Genomic DNA, 24406 nt, shown 5'->3' on the forward strand with positions numbered 1-24406 from the left:
AGGGTGGTAATGGTGGTTTAAGAGAATATATGGGTCGACGGTTCGGGCCTAGTCATTACATTGTCAAAGCCACTGAAGGATTTTCTTAACCCTAAATGTTGATGGGGCATGTTTGCCACACCATACCCATGGAAGGTTGTGGCCCAACTCGACTAACCTATAAAGGCATGGCCCATTGAGCCCACCAAAGCTACAGCAAATTCAGACCAAGAAGAAAAAAACAAAAAACTACCTGTAGATTATCATTAGTGGATCAACGAGGCCGGTGGAATTCAAGAACCGACATTGATAGAGAGGGGGTTTCTCATTCTGAACAAAATTCGGCTCATCTTTGTAGTTCGACGACAAAACATATAACATTACATCTAGTAAAATAAAATGAGATTTTAGCTTGATATCGTTAGAAAAAGTCAAATGTTAGTTTAGTCGACACGGAACTTCTAATTGATGAATATGCACTGAATTATCGAATAAATTCATAAATTTGCCTCGGTGCAATATTGGACACAAATTTTTTTTGTGGATTCCTAGTACGACGCACCATGATCAACCCACATCTACCTATTAGCCCAAATATGGCCCTCATAAACCTCCAAAATAGTAGGGACAAGGGAATCCTTTTCCTTTCATCAAAAGGGTAAAGAACAATGTTTTGTTTTGGAAACAAATAGAAGAATAGAATGGAAAAAAAATCAAAATTATGGTCTTTGGAGTTACAACAAGGCCAAAATTAAGGCTGCCGCCCCATTAGGCTGACAATGCTTTGATATTTTTTGAGAGATACAAACAATCAAACCCATCCTAATCATTGGAAATTTGGAATTTGTCAAACAAGCCCTTAAAGGCCTTCATTAAAAGTTTTCTCCAAAAAAAAAAAAAAAGGCCTCTCCATTTAGTTTGTTTACTCCATTAAATCATTAATATCAAAAGTTTTACACTAGCTCAAAAAAAATATTTACTTAAAAATTAAATTTAGATTTATTACTTTGCTAATGCTTTGTTCAAGTTAAAATTTGTTTACATGGTTCGTGGTTCATTTCAGCAGCCCTAATTTTTATTTATTGTTTAAATGTAACCTTACGATCTGTATCTAATTTAACATAATGCGATTTATGTTACGAATCCATATCAAATCACATGTAGTAATGTCATCCTAACATGTTGAATATAAATCTAGTTGACCAAAACTCTATTAATCTCCAATCATTTTGCATAGATTTTGCTCTACTCAAAGAAGAAAGGAAAAAAAAAAAACTCTAATTGTGTGAAATAAGATTTCCCAATAAATCAAAACTTAAAAAAATGGGTGAAGCAACCGGTCTCGTGTACGGCTTTGCTACAGATAGCCTAACAGCGACGCATTTACATTCGTTCCCATGCACCTATTTTCTGTGGCCAATAAAGACCTACGTTTCGAGGGTAAGATAGTCATCCAACGAAATATCTCGGGACAAGATAGGGACTTCCCCAGACATTGACTTACAGATAACCCCGGGAGGGTCCCGCCCCTAGCTAAAATCTCACACACCCTCCTACGTGGCTCCATCTCCCACCCTCCATTACTCGGACTCGGTATCCCGGTAGCTTTATCGGGTGGGCGATGGCGCATGAGCGGTGATGCAGGCGCACAGAAAGAAAAGGCTTATCATTTAGAGCGAGAGAGAGAGAGAGAGAGAGAGAGAGAGAGAGAGAAGAGGAGCTTGTTGTTTAAGACCACACCCTCTCTCTATCTCTTGCTGTTTGGGCCGACCATAACAGAGTAGTGCTAAGAATAGGGTCTCTTCTCGTCTCTTCTCTCTGAAGAAAGACCCTTCTTCTCTTATTTTTTCTCTCTCTTTGAACTTTCCTTCTTTTTGGGTTGGAGGTTAATCCCACTACCGAGCGGGTTTAGGTGAGCCTTTTCGTTTCGTTTCGTTTCGTTGCGCAATGGGTTGTACGAGAAATTAGGGTTTTTGGGTTCGGTTCTGTTTATGTGGATTTGGGTTTTTCTTTTGTTTTGTGATTGATGGAATTTTTAAATTTCTATTTGTTGGATTGCTTTTGATTTTTAGCTCTGGATTGAGAGTATTTGTTTTTCTGCATCCTGGGTATTTGAGATTGAAGATTGTGGGGAGCTAGGGTATTGTTTAATCTGTGATTTTGATGGTGTGTCTATGTACTAGTGCTTTGTAGTTTATCCGTTAGTTTTTCCATTCCAAGTGTTTAGGATTTTTCAAACTGAGATGGGTTTTAGGCTCTAGGATATGTTCTTTGAGATTTTGTTGGATTGGTCGCTGCTATGCTGGTTTTGGTGATTTTGAATTGATATTTTGATTTTGAGAAGCCTGGCCGGAGAAATGTAGTGTGGATAGAATCGTGTGTTTTTATGAATATTATGGTAGCCAATATGTATAGTTGATGTTGATAGGATTCCGGAATGCTCGAACATATTGAGGGTCGCACTTTTTACTGACTGCATGTTCCTTGATGAATTTGAGTACCATTTTGCTTGTAACATTAGTGTTGAGTTATTACTCAAGTTGGTTTACTTCATTTTCTGTTTTTAGGAGTGTGTTGGAAATGCCTTCTAATCGGAGTTTGCTTGTTGCTGTAGGTTGGAATCATGGCTAGGGTTTTGGTTCAGTCCACGAATATTCCCGGTGTGGTTGGCGGGCGAAGGCTTGCCCAATCTAAAGGATCTGGAAATACTAGAAGGTCGACCAAGATGATGTGTACCTTGCGAGCACCTGCTTTGAGACTGAGCAGTTTCTCCGGACTACGTAGTGTTAATGCTCTAGATATTATGGCGAGGCCTGGGCAAGACTTGTATTCTAAGGTGGGAGTAGCTATCTCCTCCCGGCGTCAAAAGGCTAGTAGATGTGTGCCCAAAGCCATGTTTGAGCGCTTCACAGAAAAAGCAATAAAGGTGATTATGCTTGCACAAGAGGAAGCAAGGCGACTCGGTCACAACTTTGTTGGTACAGAGCAGATACTTTTGGGTCTTATTGGTGAAGGAACTGGAATTGCTGCCAAGGTCCTTAAATCTATGGGAATCAATCTTAAAGATGCACGCGTTGAAGTGGAAAAGATCATTGGAAGGGGTAGTGGCTTTGTTGCTGTTGAAATCCCATTCACTCCTCGTGCAAAGCGAGTTTTGGAACTGTCACTGGAGGAAGCTCGACAACTGGGTATATTCTTTTCCCTGTTCTTAATATATCTTTTAACAAAAACATGGTAGTAGCTAATAAGAAGTTTGTCTTATCTGAATTATTGAGGTACCTTTTGGGCTACCTAAGATACCTTATCTGTTAAATTTCAGGCCATAACTATATTGGTTCTGAACACTTGCTTTTGGGACTGCTTCGGGAAGGTGAGGGTGTGGCAGCTCGTGTTCTTGAGAATTTAGGCGCTGACCCCAGCAACATTCGTACACAGGCAAGCTAGTGTCCTTTGGCTTTGTCTTTCTTTCTGGAGTAATTTGTCACAAAGAAATTAGTAATGTAACTCTTTTTTGGTTTGAGTAGGTTATTCGTATGGTGGGTGAGAGCACAGAAGCTGTTGGTGTTGGAGCTGGACAGGGAAGCAGTGGCAACAAGATGCCAACTCTGGAGGAGTATGGTACCAATTTGACTAAGCTAGCAGAGGAGGTAAAGTAGGGGCAGCTTTTATTATTATTCTTTATTTTTTTTGTCATGTTGCTGTATTTGCTGCTTTTATTTTGAGAAGACCTATTTAATATGTTTTATTCGTGCATTTTCAGGGAAAGCTGGATCCTGTTGTTGGAAGACAACCACAAATTGAACGTGTTGTCCAAATTTTGGGTAGGCGGACGAAGAATAACCCCTGCCTGATTGGGGAACCTGGTGTTGGGAAGACTGCAATTGCTGAAGGTCTTGCTCAACGAATTGCAAGCGGTGATGTGCCTGAAACAATAGAGGGAAAGAAGGTGAGTGAGTTTGTTTGTAATTTTCAGCAAGCTTATGCTCTCGCAGCATGTTCATGTGATTTTGAAAAATCAATACATTAGGTATACATTGGAGAGCAATAGAATAACACATGTTACCTCCCCACCTGCTATTCTATAGGTTATCACTCTGGATATGGGTCTTCTTGTTGCTGGTACAAAATACCGTGGAGAGTTCGAGGAAAGGTTAAAGAAGCTGATGGAGGAAATCAAACAAAGTGATGAGATAATTTTGTTCATTGATGAGGTGCACACTTTAATTGGAGCAGGAGCAGCAGAAGGTGCAATTGATGCTGCCAATATATTAAAACCAGCTCTTGCAAGAGGTGAACTGCAGGTAATTTTTTTGATACTATGCATGGATAGAAAGAACAAAATTTGTTTTTTCTTGGTTTATTAGATTCTATATTTACCTATTTGATATTGGAGAATGCAATTATAATTCTGGTGATTTTTGCCGTTCAAGCTTTATATATATATGTACTGGTTTTGGGTGCTTTGGATTCTTGGTGATTCAAGAATGATGGTGTTTTCACATCCAAATATTGAGTTTTACATCTATGCTGCAGTGTATTGGAGCCACCACTCTAGATGAATACAGAAAGCACATTGAGAAAGACCCAGCATTGGAAAGACGTTTTCAACCAGTTAAAGTTCCTGAACCATCTGTGGACGAAACAATACAGATTTTGCGAGGGCTCCGGGAGCGATATGAGATCCACCACAAACTCCGGTATACTGATGAAGCTCTAGTATCTGCCGCTCAGCTATCATACCAGTACATCAGGTGGGCATCCCTCTATGTGTAATGTTCATAGTAGAATCTATATTAATCTTGCATACCTCTTGGACATTCTGCTGTTGATGGATCCAGTAGACATTGTTGTCTGGCTGGAAATTTAGCTTGTGCAATCAGTGGTGTATTAAGTACTCAATTAGCATATGTATAGAAATTGATTATCATCTTTTTTTGTTTGTAGTGATGCTAGCTACTTCTCTCCTCCGATGCATATCTAGTTAATTAAATAGTTTTGTTCCTGATTGACAATATTGTTTTCTACAGTGATCGCTTTCTACCTGATAAAGCAATTGACTTGATTGATGAAGCTGGTTCTCGAGTTCGCCTTCGTCATGCACAGGTATGACCTCACTTTCTAGTTCAAAGTCCAGACAGGCATCATCTTTTTATCTCAGGGATTTTTGAGTTGACATGACCTATTATATGATATCTGCAGCTACCTGAAGAAGCTAGAGACCTTGACAAAGAACTGAGACAGATTACCAAGGAGAAGAATGAAGCTGTTCGAAGCCAAGACTTTGAAAAGGTATAGATGTTTTACATGTGCTTTGGATCGGTATGTTTGCTGAAGTTGTAAACCACTCTTTGTTGCAATTATACTATGAATATGATGAACCAGATTAGTAGTGAATCTATTAAAGATTGCGGCTAGAAATATTGGTAAACTTTCAAGGTGATTTAGAGTAAGATGGTTATTAGAATTGTTCATGTCTAGGGTGGTAGATTAGAACTAAAATATTTACTTCTGATAATGTGTCTTGGAAAGCTTCAACTGATTAAGCTGACAACACTATTTTGGACAGGCTGGGGAGTTGCGTGACAGAGAAATGGACCTCAAGACACAGATCACAGCTATAACAGAGAAAGGCAAAGAGATGAGCAAGGCTGAGAGCGAGGCAGGGGATGTAGGACCTATGGTAACTGAAGTGGATATTCAACATATTGTCTCCTCTTGGACTGGTATTCCTGTTGACAAAGTGTCAGCTGATGAATCAGATCGCCTTCTCAAGATGGAAGAGACCCTCCATAAGCGGGTTATTGGTCAGGATGAAGCAGTCAAGGCTATTAGTCGTGCTATTCGTCGAGCCCGTGTTGGACTGAAAAATCCTAATCGTCCAATTGCCAGTTTCATCTTTTCTGGTCCAACTGGTGTTGGAAAATCCGAACTCGCAAAAGCTTTGGCTGCATACTACTTTGGCTCTGAAGAAGCCATGATTCGTCTTGATATGAGTGAATTCATGGAAAGGCACACTGTCTCAAAGCTTATTGGTTCTCCCCCTGGTTATGTTGGTTACACCGAGGGAGGTCAGCTTACTGAAGCTGTTAGACGTCGTCCTTACACTGTGGTGCTTTTTGATGAGATTGAGAAGGCTCATCCAGATGTCTTCAACATGATGCTTCAAATTCTTGAGGATGGAAGATTGACTGACAGCAAGGGCAGAACTGTGGATTTCAAGAATACACTTCTGATCATGACTTCAAATGTTGGAAGCAGTGTAATTGAGAAAGGAGGCCGACGTATAGGATTTGACCTTGATTATGATGAGAAGGATAGCAGTTACAATCGCATCAAGAGCTTGGTGACAGAGGAGTTGAAACAGTACTTTAGACCAGAGTTCCTAAATAGGTTGGATGAAATGATTGTCTTCCGCCAGCTCACTAAGTTGGAGGTGAAGGAAATAGCGGATATAATGCTGAAAGAGGTTTTCGAAAGGCTGAAGACTAAAGAGATAGAGCTTCAAGTGACAGAGAGGTTCAGAGATAGGGTGGTGGATGAAGGATACAATCCAAGTTATGGGGCAAGGCCTCTAAGAAGAGCGATAATGAGGCTTTTGGAGGACAGCATGGCTGAGAAGATGCTAGCAAGGGAGATTAAAGAGGGCGACTCGGTTATTGTTGATGTTGATTCTGATGGAAACGTAACTGTGCTCAATGGTAGCAGTGGTTCTCCCGAATCTTTGCCAGAGGCTCTTCCCGTTTAAAAGTTGACAGCGCCACTTCTGTTCACCTTTTGCCAATATGTTTGTATTTTTTCATTTGAACTTTCTCTCGTTAAAAATAGTCTGTTTTCTTGAAAAGTACTAGTTGGTAGTGGTAATTGAAAGCTGTTTATTGATGCTTGACATGACTGATCAAGGCTGTACCGGTTATACAGAAGAATAGCATGCATAGTTCAGTCTCAGATAGTAGGGTTAGTATTTTTTCTTCTTCCATACTTGCGTTTGGTTGTTGGGAATGCTGGTATTTATAATAAAAGAACGTAATTTGATCATTGTGTAGATGACTAGCTGAATTCTGCAATTTTTTCTGCTTGGATATTTCTGGAGTTTTATGCTATTAGGTGATCAAAGCTGTATGAAATTCACATTTCTTTTTAATAGTATGGATGATACTACTATAGTGGGATGCCGTGGTTCGTTTCTTTGTTAGCGAGGAATCTATCTATCATATGCGTTAAATGTTACTAGTATTGCCAATCCAAAAGGTTCTTCTGAAGCGGGGCCTTGATAACAAATTGCCACTCCAAAACATTAACCAGAGTTTCAGCATTTCTAGAGATGGATTCCGTTTTCCTAAAATCATCCATTCAAATCTTTTTTTGATAATACTTACTGACCATCATAATAGTCGAAAAAACTTTATGCAATGTTGTATGTCAAATGCTGTAGGGTCAATGCCTAGTGCAAAAGACTCAAAACATTTTTCGCAAAAAGGCTGAGAGGCTTAGTGAACTTTTGACATGAGAGCAAATGTTCCACCACGTGGGCACGTGTGGTAAGCAAGCTCGTTAATCTGTTTTCACTTTTTTTCTCGACTCTGTTCCATCATCTATTCCGTTTAGGGTTTTTAACATACATGCAGCTCGGATTACCTATTTCATCTTGATGGAAACCATAAATACTACGCAAAATGTCACTGCTATGTCAAAGCAAATAGAGTAGCCATTTGTGCACTTTTTGCTAATTGGTGCTTGTTAGAATACATAGATCTCTATGCTTATTGTAATCTAGGGTTTATGTTTTATGTCCCCACTTGTATTCTGCAATTTCAATAATCAAGGATTAAGTACAGCCGCACCAGCCCATTTAAAAAAAAAAAAAATATAGCCCCAGTTCTAGAACCATGGCACAAAATACCACAACTATATTAAACCACCCAAAAGGTAATTAGCTCATTTGTTCATGATACATTTTTACTCCAAACCACCTCTCCTAGTGTACACGGATTACCTATATCATCTCTACTGCATATATACAACAATGATCAGCAACATCAACTTCGGTAAACATTTTATAGCAATTAACAAGAAGCTTGGAAATCCCTACTCTTCAACATCTGAATGAGATCTTTGTGTGGGGCTGACACTTCCGCCTCGACTGATTTTTAGTACTGTCAAAGCCTTTTGTATTTCCATTGTCATTGCGCTATCCACGCTACCAGACGATAGTTTCTTATGTGATTTCTGTAAATGAAGCTTAAGAGAGCTGCTACTCAGACCCGCATTCACCCCACAGATGGGGCAAACTTTCATCATTGGCTTCCGCTGATGCCACTCCATTGAAACTTTACCATGCAGTTTCTTATCCAAATTCAACAAGATCTTCGCAAACCCATCATTGGGTTGTGCTCGGCGATGAACCTGCTTTAGAGAATTCCATGCTTCTAATAGAGTGGAATTCCTGCACCACAGAAAGATCACTTATATAGCAGATCATTTCGCAAGGTAGTCTTGTTGCAACATACAAAAAAAATGAGGAGGTTCCATATCACTGTATATTGCAGTTTTTACTTACTTTCTGAGCATTAGGTATGCAAGCACTAGTGTAGCACTTCTACTTTTTCCCTCAAAGCAATGGACTAGAACCTTCCCTCCTGTTTCTTCAACACGATCAATAAACTCAACAGCTTCATCAAAGATGTTGCTGATGTTGAAATCTTCACTGTCACATATCTGTTCAAAGAGGTAGTCTAATGAGGACAGTTCAGGTAGAAAAGTATGATGAAAACAAAAAATATACGAGTTGATGAGGATCCCAACAAAGACAACACTCACCAAAATATGACTAAGTAGACCAAATATTGGATACAATAAATAGAGTTACATAATGAAACACACTAGTTTGTAGGGGTTGTGCCCTTGATCATGAATTCACGATACACTATCCGAGAATATGTCTAATGAGGCAAACTTGAATTCTAGATGTACTGGAATAAGGGCTATGCTAGGTGTGACCTCTTGAATTGATAAGAAGGTTTAAGGAAGAAGTGAATTGATTTTTCTTTCATTCTATTTTGTTAAGTGTTTTAAGAATATGCAAATGGCTTCTTGGAGCTAATATATCATGACATAACCTTCACATGGGCTGAAGAGATGTGTAAAGAAATTATTTAAAAAAAAAACAAAGAAAAAAAAAAGATGAACCAACAATTGGAAAACAAATAAGAAACCACTTACAGAGAAGTTTTTGTACTCAAATAGATCAGGAAACTGGGAATCTGACTGTCCAATTTCATTGGAACACAAACATAATATATGAGTGATTCCTAAGCGTTGCAGTGTGTATACAGATCGTGCAGCAAGCGCTCCACCAATAAACAGGCTACTTGTGATTCGAGATGGCCTCTCTGTATTTGCAGCCTCAGATATCAATGAAATTCTCTCGAGAATGTGCTCAAGTCTGACCTGTTAATAAAGTTGAAAAGTGAAAGAAAGAAAACGGGAGGACAAAAAGAGAAGGGACAGTATCTTCTCAGCAGCATCCACCCTGAGCAGTGTAATACATGTTTAATTGTACAAAAACAAAATTACCTTCAATTCATAAGCGTCAACTACGCCGTTATTGTCACTACCCTCAAAGAACCCAGCATTAAAATTGTTCTCCTGGCAAAGTTTGACTGCATCGCTCTTTAGCATTTCATTCCACTGTTCCAATTCTTTGTTTGTTTCAGCATCAACCTGAGCATTGTAATATTAAAACTTAAAAGTTTGTATTAAGAAAGGACTTAATCACATAGCATGGAAGATGGAATTCACCCCTCCCAAAGAAAAACTCTTAAATCATTATCTACATATATCTCCTTCTGTTGTCTGGTTTACATGCAACTACATTATCTAGTGTACTAACATGAAAAGAAAGCAACCCTGAAATCAAACATACAATTCCCCTTGACAGTAGTATTATTTATTATTTATTCAGACAGAAAACACTTGTACCCATGATCTTATCAAAAGTGTGAGCTCAGAATATCAGAACTATGAATACTTGAATAGCACTATTAATTATATCAGCAGATGAATTCAATGAGCATTAAACTTCCCAACTAATTCCAGATATCATTATCTGCAGTATGATACAATGTACAGTTTTCAATTCAGATTTCCAACCTTGGCATTTTTATGAAAGTCCCGGAGCTTTGCTGTCAAACGCAGACTACGGAGGGGATCTGAACTTGCACTCCCTTTCCAAAACTTTCCGTGCCAACTCTCCCGTGACATGGGAGAGCTGCAGTCACAGCTTTCTTTAGGTCCTGAAGTTGAAGGCCTTGGAGCAGTTCTCTGCAATTCGGAATCACTAAAATCTGAATGGTTCTCATTGACAAGCCTCTCCTTATTTGGTGTAGAAGGAAAATAACCACTTCCGGCAGCTTGTGATGGAGACTCAATAACTACCAAATCCTCCTTATCGGACTCCCCTATTTTATCTATAATATTGAAAAATATACGTATCAGATTCTCCAGTTTTTGATGAAGTGTCAGTAAGAAGATATGGAATCCTTGCAGATCCCTGAGAGCACGTTTGAACCCACTACGGAACCCTTGAACAACCAAAGTCATTTCCATTGCTTGTGTATCAGATGCATCAGTATCTTGTAACGGAGGACGTCCTAATTTCCCTAATGTTATGTCATGTAACAGATTAGAGGAGTATTCAGAATTGTTCAGTAGTAACTCAACCAACTTTGGATAAATTTCCTGGTCATTTGCACGTTTTCCAGCAGGAGGTCGACGAGGAACGCCAGAATCAATAGCCACAACTGGAAAATCGGAAAACATTAAATCATCTGAGAGTTGACTCTTTACGCTCATCTGACTAGACCTTGGCGAATCCATAATGTCAGAAAGATCAGATTTCTGTGGTACCAATGCTGTATTATGCAATCTGATATCTACTGAAGTTGCCCTTCTATCCTTTTGAAGAGCTCTGATCACTCTTGGTTTGTATCTCTTGATGGCAGAATCAAAGGCTTCCTCCAATCTGTCCATATTTCCAAAATCCATTTTGTCTGCAAACAATAGATTTGCCGAGTTTCCACGCCATCTGAGCTGACGGCAAGGTAGTCTATCTTCATTTCTGATGACAAGGTCCAACATCAAGATCCTACCAAGAGAAGCTGCTGTTTTCTCTGCAGTTTCCTTCACCTCAAATACACTTGAGCTTTCAAGTAAAGGAGATCCGTGAACATAGCTGCATAAATGAAAGATTTGATCTTCAAAACACCATATGAAAGATCCAGTTATCCACTGCAAAGCATTTTATAATGCTGCACATCATGGAATATCATGCTTCGTCATTAAATCAGTATTATAAGTATACAGCAATGGCTGAGGACGAAAGAGAACATGATCTAGAGAGCCTAAGGAACATGTTAAATGTATATGTAATGAGCCTAGCAATCAACACAGTTTTTCCCACGGATCTAACTAGTCATGTAACAGACTCATGAATCTATAGAAATGCTTCCTCAACTGATATTGAACTTCTGAAAAATAGTACAATGGATAAATAAGCCTCTGTAGAATACACTCACATTTTTCGGAGCAATATATTGTATAACAAAATCAATTGACACTAGATGGTGAACAAAAGCACAAGCATTTCATGCTGCAAAGTAACACCTCATCTACTTAGTAAATTGCAATCTTAGTTATACCTCATGAGCAAAAGGCATCGGCTAAGTTCAAGAGCTTCCAAAAGTTCCGAACATGTCATTTCCCCACATTCATCTCCTTCTGAAACTGCTGCTTCCCTTGCTTTTTCTGCTGCTTCCTTCATCTGGAGCCACTCCATACTACAATTATGTATGACTCTGGCCTGCAATGTCCAACAGAACGGTTCAGGAGAAAGATCACAGTGATAACACAGAGAAGAAAGAAGCATTATGGCAAAAATAATAGGATAGCATGATTGACAAGGTAAAACCTGTGGAGTTCGAACTCCAAGCCACTTTGCAAATTCGTAACCTAGACGTTCAGACTGTGTGGCCATCCTCGATGAAGATATCTTTATAACAGCCGCTGCTTCCTTAGAAGAGTTATCATCAGTCCCTGGCTGGTTGAAAAGGGCAAAGAAAACAACTCCCCCCGAATTCACAGTGACCTATATGCAACAGAACTGAGAGACGATGAGGCAACATTTACAAGTATATAAATAATAATGACACACTTCTTTGATTCAATCCAATAAACATAAAATGATGTTCCATATGTAATTAAAGGGGATTGCTTACCTCCAGCGCTTTGTTCATTTCATCCTCAGACTGATCATTGCTACTACTATGTTCAGTGTGGTGAAGTGAAGAAAGCCTATCCCATGAGAAAAAACTCGACTCAATGTCCAATGTAGCAGCTTTACCAAGTCTTTCCCAGAGATTGACTTCTGTGGTTTGCTCAGGCGACGCAGGACCTTTCCAGTCCTCACTACACTCTCCTGCACTGAATGCCAACCCAACCATGATGACTACTATGTTCCGCATTTCAATGCTTATACACAAGATAACAAAAAGTTAACACCAACCTAGCAGGCATTGTGTCAAGCCTTAATGGGCGGCGAGGGAAGCCAGAGGAATGGTATTTGGCACTGCGTTTACGGACCAATTCCAGCCATTGACTGATTTTGAAGGCCGGTCCAGACGCAATGTCACCCAACATATACAAGACCTACATTCCCAAACTACATTTTTACATCAACCATTGTTTTGTTTCTCCAAAATTCAGTTACTATCAACATTACACACCAGCATTTCAAAACACAAACTATTCAAATTCAAATCACTCAAAAGTAACTAACCCGGGAAGTGACGGTGAGAGGCAGAGGAGCCTCGAGGTCGTCAGATCCAGGGTCCAGATCCCCGTCTTCCTGTTTTTCCTGCAATTTCAGCATAACCCAATTCGTTTTATCTCTAAAAAAATCAACCCCAGTAAAAAAGATTGCAACTTTATGCAATGTGCTGAAAACCCAGATCCCAAAAATCACAAGAAATGAACCCAATGTAAAATAAGAAATAGGGTACAAGATTTTGATGATCTGGGTTTAAATAAAAAGTGGAGAAACAAAAAGAAGAGGGGTTTGGAGGGGAATACCTGGACCTGCAGAGGGTTGATGATTGCAGGCTGCTCCTGCTTTTGCTCCTGTTTTGCCATAATGTTTATTTTTGGGAGATTAGTTTTTCTTTAGAATAGATAATGAGAGAGCTCTCTCTCTCTCTCTCTCTCCTTGCTTGGAGTCAGTTTAGAGAGAGAGAAGGAAAAAACTGGGAAAAGCAGTTTGCTTTATATAACCAATTTGGAAGTAAAGTTGGCGCCTTTTCAGGGCTGCTCTTCTCAACAGTTTAAATAGTCACTGTAAGAGGTGGTGGGGGAAGTGGAGGTTACTAGTGGTGGTGGTGGTACTTGTTTGGTCTGGAACTCTTAAGATTTAGATGGGGTTTTGGGAATTGGTAGTTGTTGCTGTTGCTTCAAAGCTATGCTATCATTGCTATGATGAGGAACACACTCTAAAAAGTCTTTTGCTTTGGCCAGCATAGTGCATTGTCTTGGGTTGTTTATTATAGTGATGGGGTTTGTGCCTTGCATGTTTATCATATAGTATTGCTGAATCCTATAAATATCCACCGACTGTTTTGATTTAATTAGGTGTTGTTCTTCATGATCTCCAACGGTTCTTTTTCTTCTTTTGGTGGAAACAAGAACAAATTTTTCATTGCTCAGAAGAATTTATTGATGTATATGTCCTATCTCCAATGCTCGACTTGATTAGGTAGCTGGTCAATTATGCGATTGACATTAAACACAAAACTTCGCACGTACGAAATTAGGTCATTAGTAGGATAATACTCGGCTAATCATAGCCAATAACAAGATGACACGTGTTCATTTCACCGAGATACTATTCATAATTTGTTGCAGTGGAATCTTCTTCACATTATTGTCAAACATTTTTAGCTGATTATTGGACAATTGTCTTCTTGTTATTGGCTATGGCCCCAATAAAGGATGTGCAAGGACCAAAACCGAAAGCTAAGATCCATAAGGTGCAAAGACGTCCAAAGTGATTAAAGAGGACTTCCTCTTTAGCTTTTGGTTTTGGTAGTTTTGATTCCAGTTGTCAAAGAGGTTATTGGCTCTAGTGTTTTGTACTAGTCTTACGAGATAATTACCACTAACTACAATTTGCTACCTTTTCTTCCCATGCGCAGGAGCCAGAGACACGTTGTCCTTGCGGTCATTTACAGCTAGCTACAAATGCATTAAAGTCATAAAGATAGTTAAATTTCTATAGAATTACCAAAATTGCCACTCAGTATATCACGATACATAAGCTCTCTCTCTCTCTCTCTCTCTCAAATCCGTTTCTCCCCAAAATCGAAACTTCCATTTCTCCCCAAAATCAAAACCTCCATTTCAGTGGCGAAGCAACAAAGCAAGAATCCGGCAGCAAAGCAACAAAGCAAGAATCCGGCAGCAAAGCAACAAATCAAGGCTCAGGCGGGGAAGCAATGAATTGAGGCTCCGGCGGCGAAGCAGTGAATCAAGGCTCCAGCGGCGAAGCAACAGATCTAGGCTCCGGTGGCGAAGCAACAAATCCAGGCTCCGGTGGCGAAGCAACAGATTGAGGATCCGGCGGCGAAGCAACAAATCGAGACTCCAGCGGCGAAGCAACAGATCTAGGATCCGGCAGAGCCAATCAATGAAGAAGAGGTCGAGGCAGTTGCTCACTTCACGATGAAGACACCGACGGCGAAGCAACAATTCGAAGCTCCGCCTGCGCTAGGCCTTAAAGGTCAGTAGCCAAAGAAATTTCTAGTTATTGAGGGTCAATAGATATAGACTCTGATTACTAATTGATTGTTTGATTTGGTTTGGTTATTGAGAAATCCAAAGAAAGTGAATAATGAATTTATGTAGCTAGGTTACTAGATTTGAGATCTAATTAACTCTCTGATACAGTACAGTTAGGGTTAAGATGAGAAGATGCATGAAATATTTACAAATGGTGACAAATTTCAATTGCAGTTAAGCTTAGTGAAGACTGAAGAGTGAGTAGCAATAGCCTGTTTGGTTTGAGTAAAACCTAAGTTTTGGCTTGATTGAATAGTTTTGAAGGTCAGTAGCATTAAAATTTCAATTGCAGTTAAAGCTAGTGAGAATTGAGTACTAGTAGCTTGTTTTGAGGGTCATTAGCATTGAAGTTTCAATTAGAGTTAAAGCTAGTGAGAATTGAGTACCAGTAGCTTGTTTGGCTTGATTGAATAGTTTTAAAAGTCAATAGCATTAATATTTCAATTGCAGTTAAAGCTAGTAAGGATTGAGTACCAGTAGCTTGTTTGGCTTGATTGAATAGTTTTAAAAGTCAGTAGCATTAATATTTCAATTGCAGTTAAAGCTAGTAAGGATTGAGTACCAGTAGCTTGTTTGGCTTGATTGAATATTTTTGAAGGTCAGTAGCACTAAAATTTCAATTGCAGTTAAAGTTAATGAGGATTGGGTACCAGTAGCTTGTTTGGCTTAATTGAATAGTTTTGAAGGTCAGTAGCATTAAAATTTTAAACGCAGTTAGCAGAACCTGAGTTTTGAGAGTCAGTAGCATTAAAATTTTTGTTATAGTTAAAGCTAGTGAGGATTGAGTAGAAACAATATGTTTGGAGTGAGTAAAACCTGAGTTTTGAGGGTCAGTAGCATTAAAATGTGCAATGTGTGTAATGGGGTATTGAGGGTCAGTATCATTCTTTTCCTTGATAAAATAGAAGAGTTCAAATTTTTACAGTAACATATGAGCACTTAATATCTTGGTTCCTTATTTGGTCAACATAAGAGTTCATATTTGAGTGGAACTGAGTTAGCTTTTGAGGGTCGGTACCCTACTGAGGTGTGTTTCAATGGCTTCAGTATTTCCTTAAAGTTCTTGGTTTCTAGCATCTATATAATTCATTACTTTGAAAATGTGGATGCATCATTTGATTTCCTTACAATCCTATTCTTCATACTGCATGATTGTGTAAATATATAACTCATGACTTTCATGTGTAAGCTACTGAGGGTCAGTACTCATAAAGATGTTCTACTGAAGGTCAATAATTTTAGTTTTTAGCAATACTCATATATTCGCATATCACATACGCAGATTAATGACAATGGCAAAGAGGAAGGCTGCTGCAATAAAAGAAGAGGACGCAATGTTAATTTGCTACTACATGTAATATATTGCTTGCAGCAATGTATATGTAAGATTTCTTTTTACTCACCTTACTGCATGTCAATAGCTTTAACTAAATGAATACCTTAACTTAGATTTTCTATCATTTTGTAGTTTGACTGTGGAGCATATATATCCTAAACTATATACAACAAGTTGCAAATAACCAAGGAGTCAGGGATAGAAGAATGTGCTACAAATTGAAAAGGAAATCAAAGAGAGCCTCAAGCACATGAGGAAATCCTGCTGGAGAAACTTCTTCACCATGAGAAGAGGTGAAATTCAAAGCAACTTGTATGTGAAAGCAGCAAAGCAGAGATAAATGATATAGTGTTCAAGTTTCATATTGTAATATGTATAAATAGTCTTGGCATGTTTAAATAAATGAGTTGTTTCTAAGAAAAATAAAGATGGAATGTAGAAATATTATTTCTTCATAATGCTACTGACATTCAGCAGTCTTAATTCATAGGGTTAATTACATATAAGTGCATATTTGAATGTTCTTTTAGCCATAAGGCCACCAACTATTTTTTTCCCTTATAAGGCCACTAGAATAAAAAAGGTGTTAAATTTTGGATATAAAATTAATATATTTACATAAATGTCACTAGAGTAAAAAGTTAACAATCATCCTCTCTCCTCTCCGGTGAGATCTCCGGCCAACTCCGGCAGGTCTCTCGTCGACCTCCGGCCAACTTCCGACGACCAAAAAAGCTATTGTTGCAAGCAACAAATGCTACTTTGATGAGATTTCCGGTAACCTCCAACGAGGTCACAAAAGCTACTGTTATCAGCAACAAAAGCTACTGTCGCTAGCAACAAAAGCTACTCTGGTGAGAATTCCAAAAACCTCCGGCGAGGTGACAAAAGCTACTATTACTAGCAACAAAAGTTACTCCTAACCAAAAAAACCTATGATCTCCAAAACCAAATGCTACTATCCCTACCAACCAAAGCTACTATCACCAACACTAAAAGCTACTCTCACCAACACCAAAAGCTACCCTCACCAGCAACAGAAAACTACTCTCAACAACAGCAAAAGCTGCTCTCACCAACAACAAAAATTACTCTCACCAACACCAGCGAGCTACTCCAGTATCAAAAGCTACTCTCACCATCAATAAAAGTTACTCTCACCGACGCAAAAAGTTACTATCACCACCGCAAAAAGCTACAATCATCACCACCAAAAGTTACTCTCACCAACAATAAAAGATACTCTCATCAACATCAAAAACTCTTCTCACCAACAACAAAACGCTACTTTCACCAAAACCGATAGCTACTCTCACCAACTTCGAAAGCTACTCTCACCAACATTGAAAACCGCTTCACTTGCTCTGTTTTTGAAATGATGCAAGTGCAAGACAAATATTGCCAGAATTCAACAACAAAAACAAACACAAACCAGAATAAAACACCATCATAAACATAGATATATACCATAACATCAAAATTGCACAATGAGGCATAAAATTAAGATCAAATTTCATTAACCACATCTATCTATTAAGTGCAAAGGTTAATCAATTCTAACATGTCAAAATGCAATTAATACTAATTCACATGCCCTCATCACTTTTGTGCTGTTAAACAAAGGTACAGCTATAACCAACATCCCTGCTCAAACGAAAACTAAAACAATTAGGAACAGAACAAGTTGGGCAGTCCAATTTTCCCCACAGTTAATGAACCAAACAAGTTCCCAAGCAATGCAGCATCAGGCACAGACGAAAACTAAAACAATTAGGAACAGAACAAGTTGGGCAGTCCAATTTTCCCCACAGTCAATGACCCAAACAAGTTCCCAAGCAATGCAGCATCAGGCACAGTCAACCCATTTATAAGCCCAGCTACAAACTCACCGAGAAAACTATCTCCGGCACCGGTTGGATCAACCTGGCTGGTCAGAAACGATCTAACTTCTACTTCCTCATCTTTCCAACACACTACACCCACGCTTCCCATTCACCACCACAACACAACAGTGAGGTAGCTCTGATCCAACTAAGAATCTGCTTGACTCGCACGAAATCTCACTGCCAAAGTATGAGCACGAGGTCGAGTTCACAGAGAAACCAGAGGCCTTACTGCGAGCATTCGGTTTCTGAGACGAGTAGAGAATCGGTGAGATCTGAGTTGGACTCCAGTGAGGTAGCTCCGATCGGAGCTTCGTCGTCGTCTTTAGGCGTGGCGGTGCCGTTTCGAGGTTTTGCAAGCTTGGATCGATTGGAATCTCACTAGATCGGAGGCGGTGGTCGCCGAAATCGGATGGGGGGAGAGAAAGAGTCGTGCCGGTGGTTGCCGGAATCAGAGGCTGAGACAAAAGACGTGAAAAACCTGTGGTCGAGGAGAGAGAGAGAGAGAGAGAAAGAGAGAGACCTGTGGTCGAGGAGAGGGAGAGAGACTGTGATCGGAGATCTGAGAAAGAGAGAGAGGTACGGGTGTAACTGTGTAAGGCTGATGGAATTAATTGGGTTTCTTAAGTGGGAGGGTAAAATTGTCAGGAATGAATTAATTTGTGGAAACAGGTGGCCTTATGTGTACAAGAAAAATTAAGTGGCCTCATCACTAATTAAAGTTTCAAAAGATCACTTGTGTGTAATTTTCTATAATTCATATTATCCAAACCATAAAGGTAGTTTCGTAATTTGCATGTCAATAGAAACAATTCAAAAACAGAAGGAATCTGACCTCAAGGTATAATACCTTGCACATGGGCCTTGAACAATAGCGCATGGGAATTCACAAAAACAGGCATGCGCATGGTAAAATTGCTAGAGAATATGTATCTTACGGTAATTTGTTATTTTTTTTTCTATAAAAAAATATAAGAAGACATCCTAAATAAAAGACTGACCAAAGTATCACATTGATACAAAATTTAGAATTCAAGCAGTACATTGATATTTTTTTTAGTTGTGCGTCATTTGGTAGATGACTTTTCAAGACGTGAAACTGTATTTTAATAGATCTTATTTACCGCTTTCTTGTTAAATAAATGCCAAAATATGAGGTGGGTTGAAATTCTAATACCAAAATAAGATCGACTTAGTCAATTAAAGTCTTAATCTCAATATAAAAATCATTGTATACACAAACTTATTATGTTAGGAATAGTCGATTCAAGTGACTAGAGAGCTCAAATCTCAATAAAAGTAAAGGTTGACGAACAAACCCTAGCATTAATTTATTATCAAGAAAACTTTGGAAACCTTTTTAAAATATAATTTCGGGGATATATCCTCAAATCTCATGCGAAGATGTCCTGACCCGGAACTCTAACATTAACCTTTGACTTTCAATTATGGAAATACGGTTCAAACAAAGTAGAGTTTTATTATCACCTTTTGCATTTGTATAAACAAAAATGTCGTACTGTACATCTCACAAATTGGAACATGTCTTCAACAGTCATGCATATATATGACTTGCAGATTAACTTGCACACCAGCTTAATAGTGGGTGTCAGAATACTAGAGGTAGAGCCCTGCCTTGAAGAAATGACTTGAATAGCATGAGTGATCTCTCAGGCTGTGAGAATGGAGCTTCATGAGAGGCACCTCTGATGGTTGCAAATGAAAGTATGTTCCCATAAACTTGAGTCCATCCACCAACCTGTACACAATAGATCACAAATTAATCCACTTTATAAAAGGCAAATTCCTACAATGAGAAATATAATAAGCGTTGCAAAATACCTGTTTTCCCTGAAACCAAACTCTATAAGGGACAGTGGTGTTCAGTCCTAACTCCCTTGCCAATCTGTCGACCAAGGTTCGGCTTCCCGTCAATGGAATTGCAGAATCCTGATCTCCACTGGATTGAAATATTTTTTTTTATCAAGGTTAATATTATAGCAAATGGAAGTAAATGCATGCATGCCACTGTTACTTTGATAAAGATCATGACGTAGTTACCTGTAAACTAACACTGGAATTCCGGCCTTGACAATAGATCCAACTAGTGAGATTGTAGGGATTTCCAGGTCGAGCATTTGGTAGTCCAAAATGCTAGTATCACTATATACAATAAAAAGTATAAGATTTTTGCTTGGTAATTAAGAAAATGTAATTGTGTATATAATCCTAAGTACGGTAAAACTGAGTAAAAGGAATTACTCGCTGCAAACATCCCATCTTCGAACCCCTACAAGCTTGGCATGGAGAGCCTTCTGCACATCTTTTCGGTTCAAGTAACTTACAATCTTGTCTTCTACACACACATCAATCCTCTGTGTCATTTGCTGCCACATTAATATGAAGAGTTAGAAGTGTAAGAACAGAAAAGGCACATTATATAGTTAAAACTAAGTGTGAGAAGGCTTACGTTGGGGCTTATAGCCTTTGACTGTGAGAGCACAGATGAAATGCAGACGTCAAGAGTGACATCATACTTATCCACAAATTTACTGGTTTCTATGCTCACTTGGTTCATAACTCTTGAACAAACAGGTGAAACCGAGTCTCTATAGTACTCACTCACGTAGCGCGAATAGTTGCAAACAGAAGTGAACATTCTGTATGTTGAGTCTGATATTAGTCCATGAGACCAGAAATACTCAGCTCTTGAATTTAAGTCGGTGGCGAATTCTAGGACAGGGTTACCCAACTGCGCGTATACATATATAGTTAGAAAGTTCATATGTAAGTTGCTTGGTACTGTATGAGAATTGTTTGGTTTTTCAATCAAAATTGATAAGTCATGAACTTCTTGTACTCACAGCTAGTCCTTTTAGATTGAACAACTTCTCTTTGCTGTTAGCTTCAACCATAAGCTTTGCAAGTTGAGGGATGTAGTGACCTGGTATCAAGAACCAGCTACAAATTAAGTAAACAAAAAGGGATGAAACAGTCAATTCTAAGTAATATAGAGTGCATGCATGAGAGAGTTTACCTGCATAACTTTCTCCAGTTAGAAACAAATCTCTGTGCTTATATTGAGGGAACTTGTTGAACCAGCGTTGTAAGAATACAAGATTGTCCCTGGCTTAAGAAGACAAATATGCAGACACAAAATTCAAATATCAAGATAGAAAGAGTTTGAATCCTTCATGGGAAGAACAAAACAAAAGTTACGTACGGCCGATATTTCGACAGAATTAATGTTGTAGATGTCACTATTTTCAAAGCCTAATGAAAGAAACAAATGCAGAAAAGTAGACAGAAAGCAAGAAGCTAAAAGATGAATCTCTATGTATTTGAAATTTGCAACATAAATACCTGTTGCTTCATCATCCACTGCCACATCGTTGGAGCTATGTCTAGAATAAGAGAATCCCACACCAACTGGTGTCTCTAAATACAACATATTAGCCTCTGCAGTATCAAAATGAAAAAAAATGAAAAAAAGTATATTAGTTGCCAAACTATGCAAGAAAAATCACACTATCATTTTCATATCATTACCTATATTCCAGCTGTACTCATTTCTAACCAGGACTTGACCATCTGGTCTAAAAGGTCCATTTTCAGAGAAAGCCCCTACTCCAACAGAAGAACAACCAGGACCTAAACGAAACATAAATTAGCCCCATGAAGAAACCACATTGTATATTTGAGTTTACATTGAAGAAAGCAAAAGGGTTAGTGTCACAGACCTCCATTTAACCAGAGGACCAAAGGCTTTGAAGCTGGGTTTTTTTCTGCTTCAGCAAAGTAGTAAAATAGAGCTTTGTGGTTTTTCTGATGATCGCTCACAGAAATATAACCTGAAAAGTGTTGAAAGTCCACACTGGGTTGTCCTGGAAGCCTAACTATCTTGTGATCATAGTGATGAGATGAGGACTCAACAAACTCCATGGAAATGAAGCACAGCTGAAGCACAAGTAGTAGAGCCATTGCCATTGTCTTCATTGCTCAGAGAGAGAGAGAGAGAGAGAGAGAGAAGGGTGGTTGAGTTTGGCAAAATGGAAAGCAAAATATAAATGTGAAGACTTTTGTTTTTATGTTATCATTACAGTTGTGGCTTTTTGCTTGCAGGCCTGAAATCGTTGGTGTTGAAAGAGACACAATCACTAGGGAGTGAATCTGGTCTGTGCTTATTTTTGTTGCGTGAGTCAGCAGCACTTATACAGATTGGTCTTGTGAAGTTGAAGTGAGCAATATTCACCAAAAAAAAAAAGTTGAAATGAGCAATAGATGGAATCTTGAATGCTTTAGATTAATATTCACAGAAATTTCAGTTTTGTTGTTTCTGCATATTCTTCACTTTTGATTAAAGTAACACAACCTAGCATGATCAGTGGAAAGTGGCTTTTTCCCAAGATTACTTTCCATCTGAGAAAATGTGTGACATTTAATTAAAAACATTTTTTTTTAAAATAGTTATCCAGAAAAGCCTTGTTAACTTCTGCATATATATTCTCCTTTTTAGAACAACTTTACAGTTCCTTTTTGGTTTTCCAAAAAATGGCTGGATTAATGATTTAGATTTTCTTGATCTCCGAGTACAAGCCCTTATCTGGTTTCTAATTCTAAGAAGATTTGAACATAGGTACATGATAATTGCTAACTAGTAACTAGCAACTCAGAAAAATTTGAAAAGGTGAAGGCCAGGAATATGTGAGTGAGAAATAGAAGGAAGAAAAAGGATGCGTAAATGCATAATGTTAAAAGAAAAAGTTGCCAACATTCCTCATAGATTACACATTGACCGTTTAATTGCATCATATATCCCACTTTGTTTTTCAATTGAAACCAAAACATTACTGAAAGCAATTTACCAAAGATTTGCTTATCATATTACAAGCATGGAATTTGACTGACAAAATCCTTTAATAAAATTGAAGAAGGAATATGATCATCTGTATAATCAAACACTGTACGATGGATATAGCATGCGCCTTAAGTAAAATAGTCCCAAATTTTGAGTGGAGATTGAGCAAAAGCTCCTAAACCTTTTATTTAGGTATTCATCTGGGGATGAATTTGTTCTCTTTGACCTTTTTGTTTAAAAAGGCATCACTTACAATATGATCTGTAACCGTCCCACTTCCTTAAGTTGTCATTTTCTTTTAGTTAATTATATAGTAATACTCACAAGGAAGGTCCACGTGAGACACCACATGTTCCCCATCATAGCTTCAAAACAACTAGTCATTGCTTCTAATGGGACCTGCCTCCTCCTTCTCCTCTCATTCAGTACTTCTTAGCTGTGCGTGCCATTTTCTTTCAACTGAGTTTTCCAGTCATCCAATGACCACTGAGGAAAATGGTCATGACCTCAAGTCACGGATTTTCTTTTAACATGCCAACTACTTCACCCCTTTACCTTTAAGTGTTTTTATTCTGATGAACACAGGGGATGGGCCGTTCTAGGTGAGGCGTGTAAAGCAAATCCCTTCCATTCAAAAAGATTAAGAAAAGATGTTCAACGATTTGTCTCAAATAAGCTAAGACAAGAGCAACTTGCTAAGCAAAACAAATTGGCAAATGAGCTTCTTTAACTTTGGCTGGATGAACAAGAGTTTTTGAATTACTAGGAAGTCAATGCATATACTTTGGTTCTTGGCGAGAAGAGGTATGAATGGTAGTTCTCATTGTGGATCTAAAACAACTCTAGATATTCACAAAAAGTAGAAGATCATGAATTAGTATATGAATTTTCAGCAACAAGTTGGTTTTGGGAGATTGAATGCTATTATGAATCACTATACATATATAGATTCTTATATGATGCTTGGTTCTCAAAGAGCCAGAGAAGAGGACCCAGCTGTCCCAGCATAACTAAAGTTCATGAATGAGATTGATCCTCATTATTACTATATCTTATATAAGAATGTTATTAATCTTTGATAAGATTTCCTCTTTAGAAATGTCATTGTTTCAGAATATATATGACATTAACTTACACAACCACAATTCCAAACTAGGAAAACCAGGATTATGTAGGCTTTATATGAACCTTGCCATGAAAGCAAAGGTTCCCCTTTCTCTTTCATTTACCAATAAGCTCCATTTGCTTATTTTTATTAGTGCGCCAAAGGCTTTTTATGTTTATCCCCTTTTGATAGAAATTTTATACATAGAGTGGAGAAAAGCTCATCAACTTTTGTGTTTTAATAACTTAAAAAAAGAAAAATTGAGTTCCTTCTTTTAAGGGTATGTATAGGGAGTGCCACATATCCAAAATTTCACTCCATAAACTAAAGCAGGTGGTCTTTAACTAAAAGAGAGAGCTTAT

The 24406-nt window shown here is 38.4% G+C and overlaps 3 protein-coding genes and 1 long non-coding RNA gene across 6 annotated transcripts; 2 read left to right on the top strand and 2 right to left on the bottom strand.

Moving 5' to 3' along the window:
- The first annotated feature begins 1652 nt into the window (after positions 1-1652).
- Positions 1653-7021, top strand: LOC112175394 (chaperone protein ClpC, chloroplastic). Its single transcript, XM_024313070.2, has 10 exons — positions 1653-1891; positions 2594-3167; positions 3299-3414; positions 3504-3626; positions 3740-3925; positions 4065-4280; positions 4513-4730; positions 5007-5082; positions 5179-5268; positions 5546-7021. Exons 2-10 carry the CDS (start codon positions 2603-2605, stop codon positions 6722-6724), a joined length of 2769 nt encoding a protein of 922 aa, XP_024168838.1. The 5' UTR covers positions 1653-1891; positions 2594-2602; the 3' UTR covers positions 6725-7021.
- Positions 7022-7853: 832 nt separating this feature from the next.
- On the bottom strand, positions 7854-13562 carry LOC112180660 (dual specificity protein phosphatase PHS1). Of its 3 annotated transcripts, none has more exons than XM_024319226.2 (11): positions 13105-13562; positions 12812-12880; positions 12539-12681; positions 12252-12456; positions 11945-12121; positions 11676-11836; positions 10129-11209; positions 9553-9699; positions 9199-9426; positions 8537-8694; positions 7854-8422 (listed from the first exon to the last, which is right to left on the bottom strand). In XM_024319226.2, exons 1-11 carry the CDS (start codon positions 13162-13164, stop codon positions 8065-8067), a joined length of 2787 nt encoding a protein of 928 aa, XP_024174994.1. In that variant the 5' UTR covers positions 13165-13562; the 3' UTR covers positions 7854-8064. The 3 variants fall into 3 exon arrangements, with proteins under 3 accessions (XP_024174994.1, XP_024174993.1, XP_040367748.1); XM_024319225.2 differs by having other exon boundaries at positions 12812-12889; XM_040511814.1 differs by lacking the exons at positions 12812-12880; positions 13105-13562 and having other exon boundaries at positions 12252-12451; positions 12539-12673.
- Positions 13563-14393: 831 nt separating this feature from the next.
- LOC121050485 lies at positions 14394-16472 on the top strand. The gene is made up of 3 exons (XR_005803113.1): positions 14394-14803; positions 16145-16244; positions 16331-16472. It is a non-coding gene; the product is annotated as an uncharacterized LOC121050485 (long non-coding RNA).
- Positions 16473-19541: 3069 nt separating this feature from the next.
- LOC112179653 (serine carboxypeptidase-like 45) lies at positions 19542-22121 on the bottom strand. Its single transcript, XM_024318107.2, has 10 exons — positions 21822-22121; positions 21631-21732; positions 21445-21540; positions 21119-21211; positions 20946-21025; positions 20552-20833; positions 20344-20468; positions 20143-20244; positions 19924-20041; positions 19542-19840 (listed from the first exon to the last, which is right to left on the bottom strand). Exons 1-10 carry the CDS (start codon positions 22075-22077, stop codon positions 19691-19693), a joined length of 1404 nt encoding a protein of 467 aa, XP_024173875.1. The 5' UTR covers positions 22078-22121; the 3' UTR covers positions 19542-19690.
- Between the last annotated feature and the right edge of the window lie 2285 nt (positions 22122-24406).

The sequence above is a fragment of the Rosa chinensis genome, chromosome 7, assembly GCF_002994745.2.
Source record: "Rosa chinensis cultivar Old Blush chromosome 7, RchiOBHm-V2, whole genome shotgun sequence".
Taxonomy (NCBI): Eukaryota; Viridiplantae; Streptophyta; class Magnoliopsida; order Rosales; family Rosaceae; genus Rosa; species Rosa chinensis.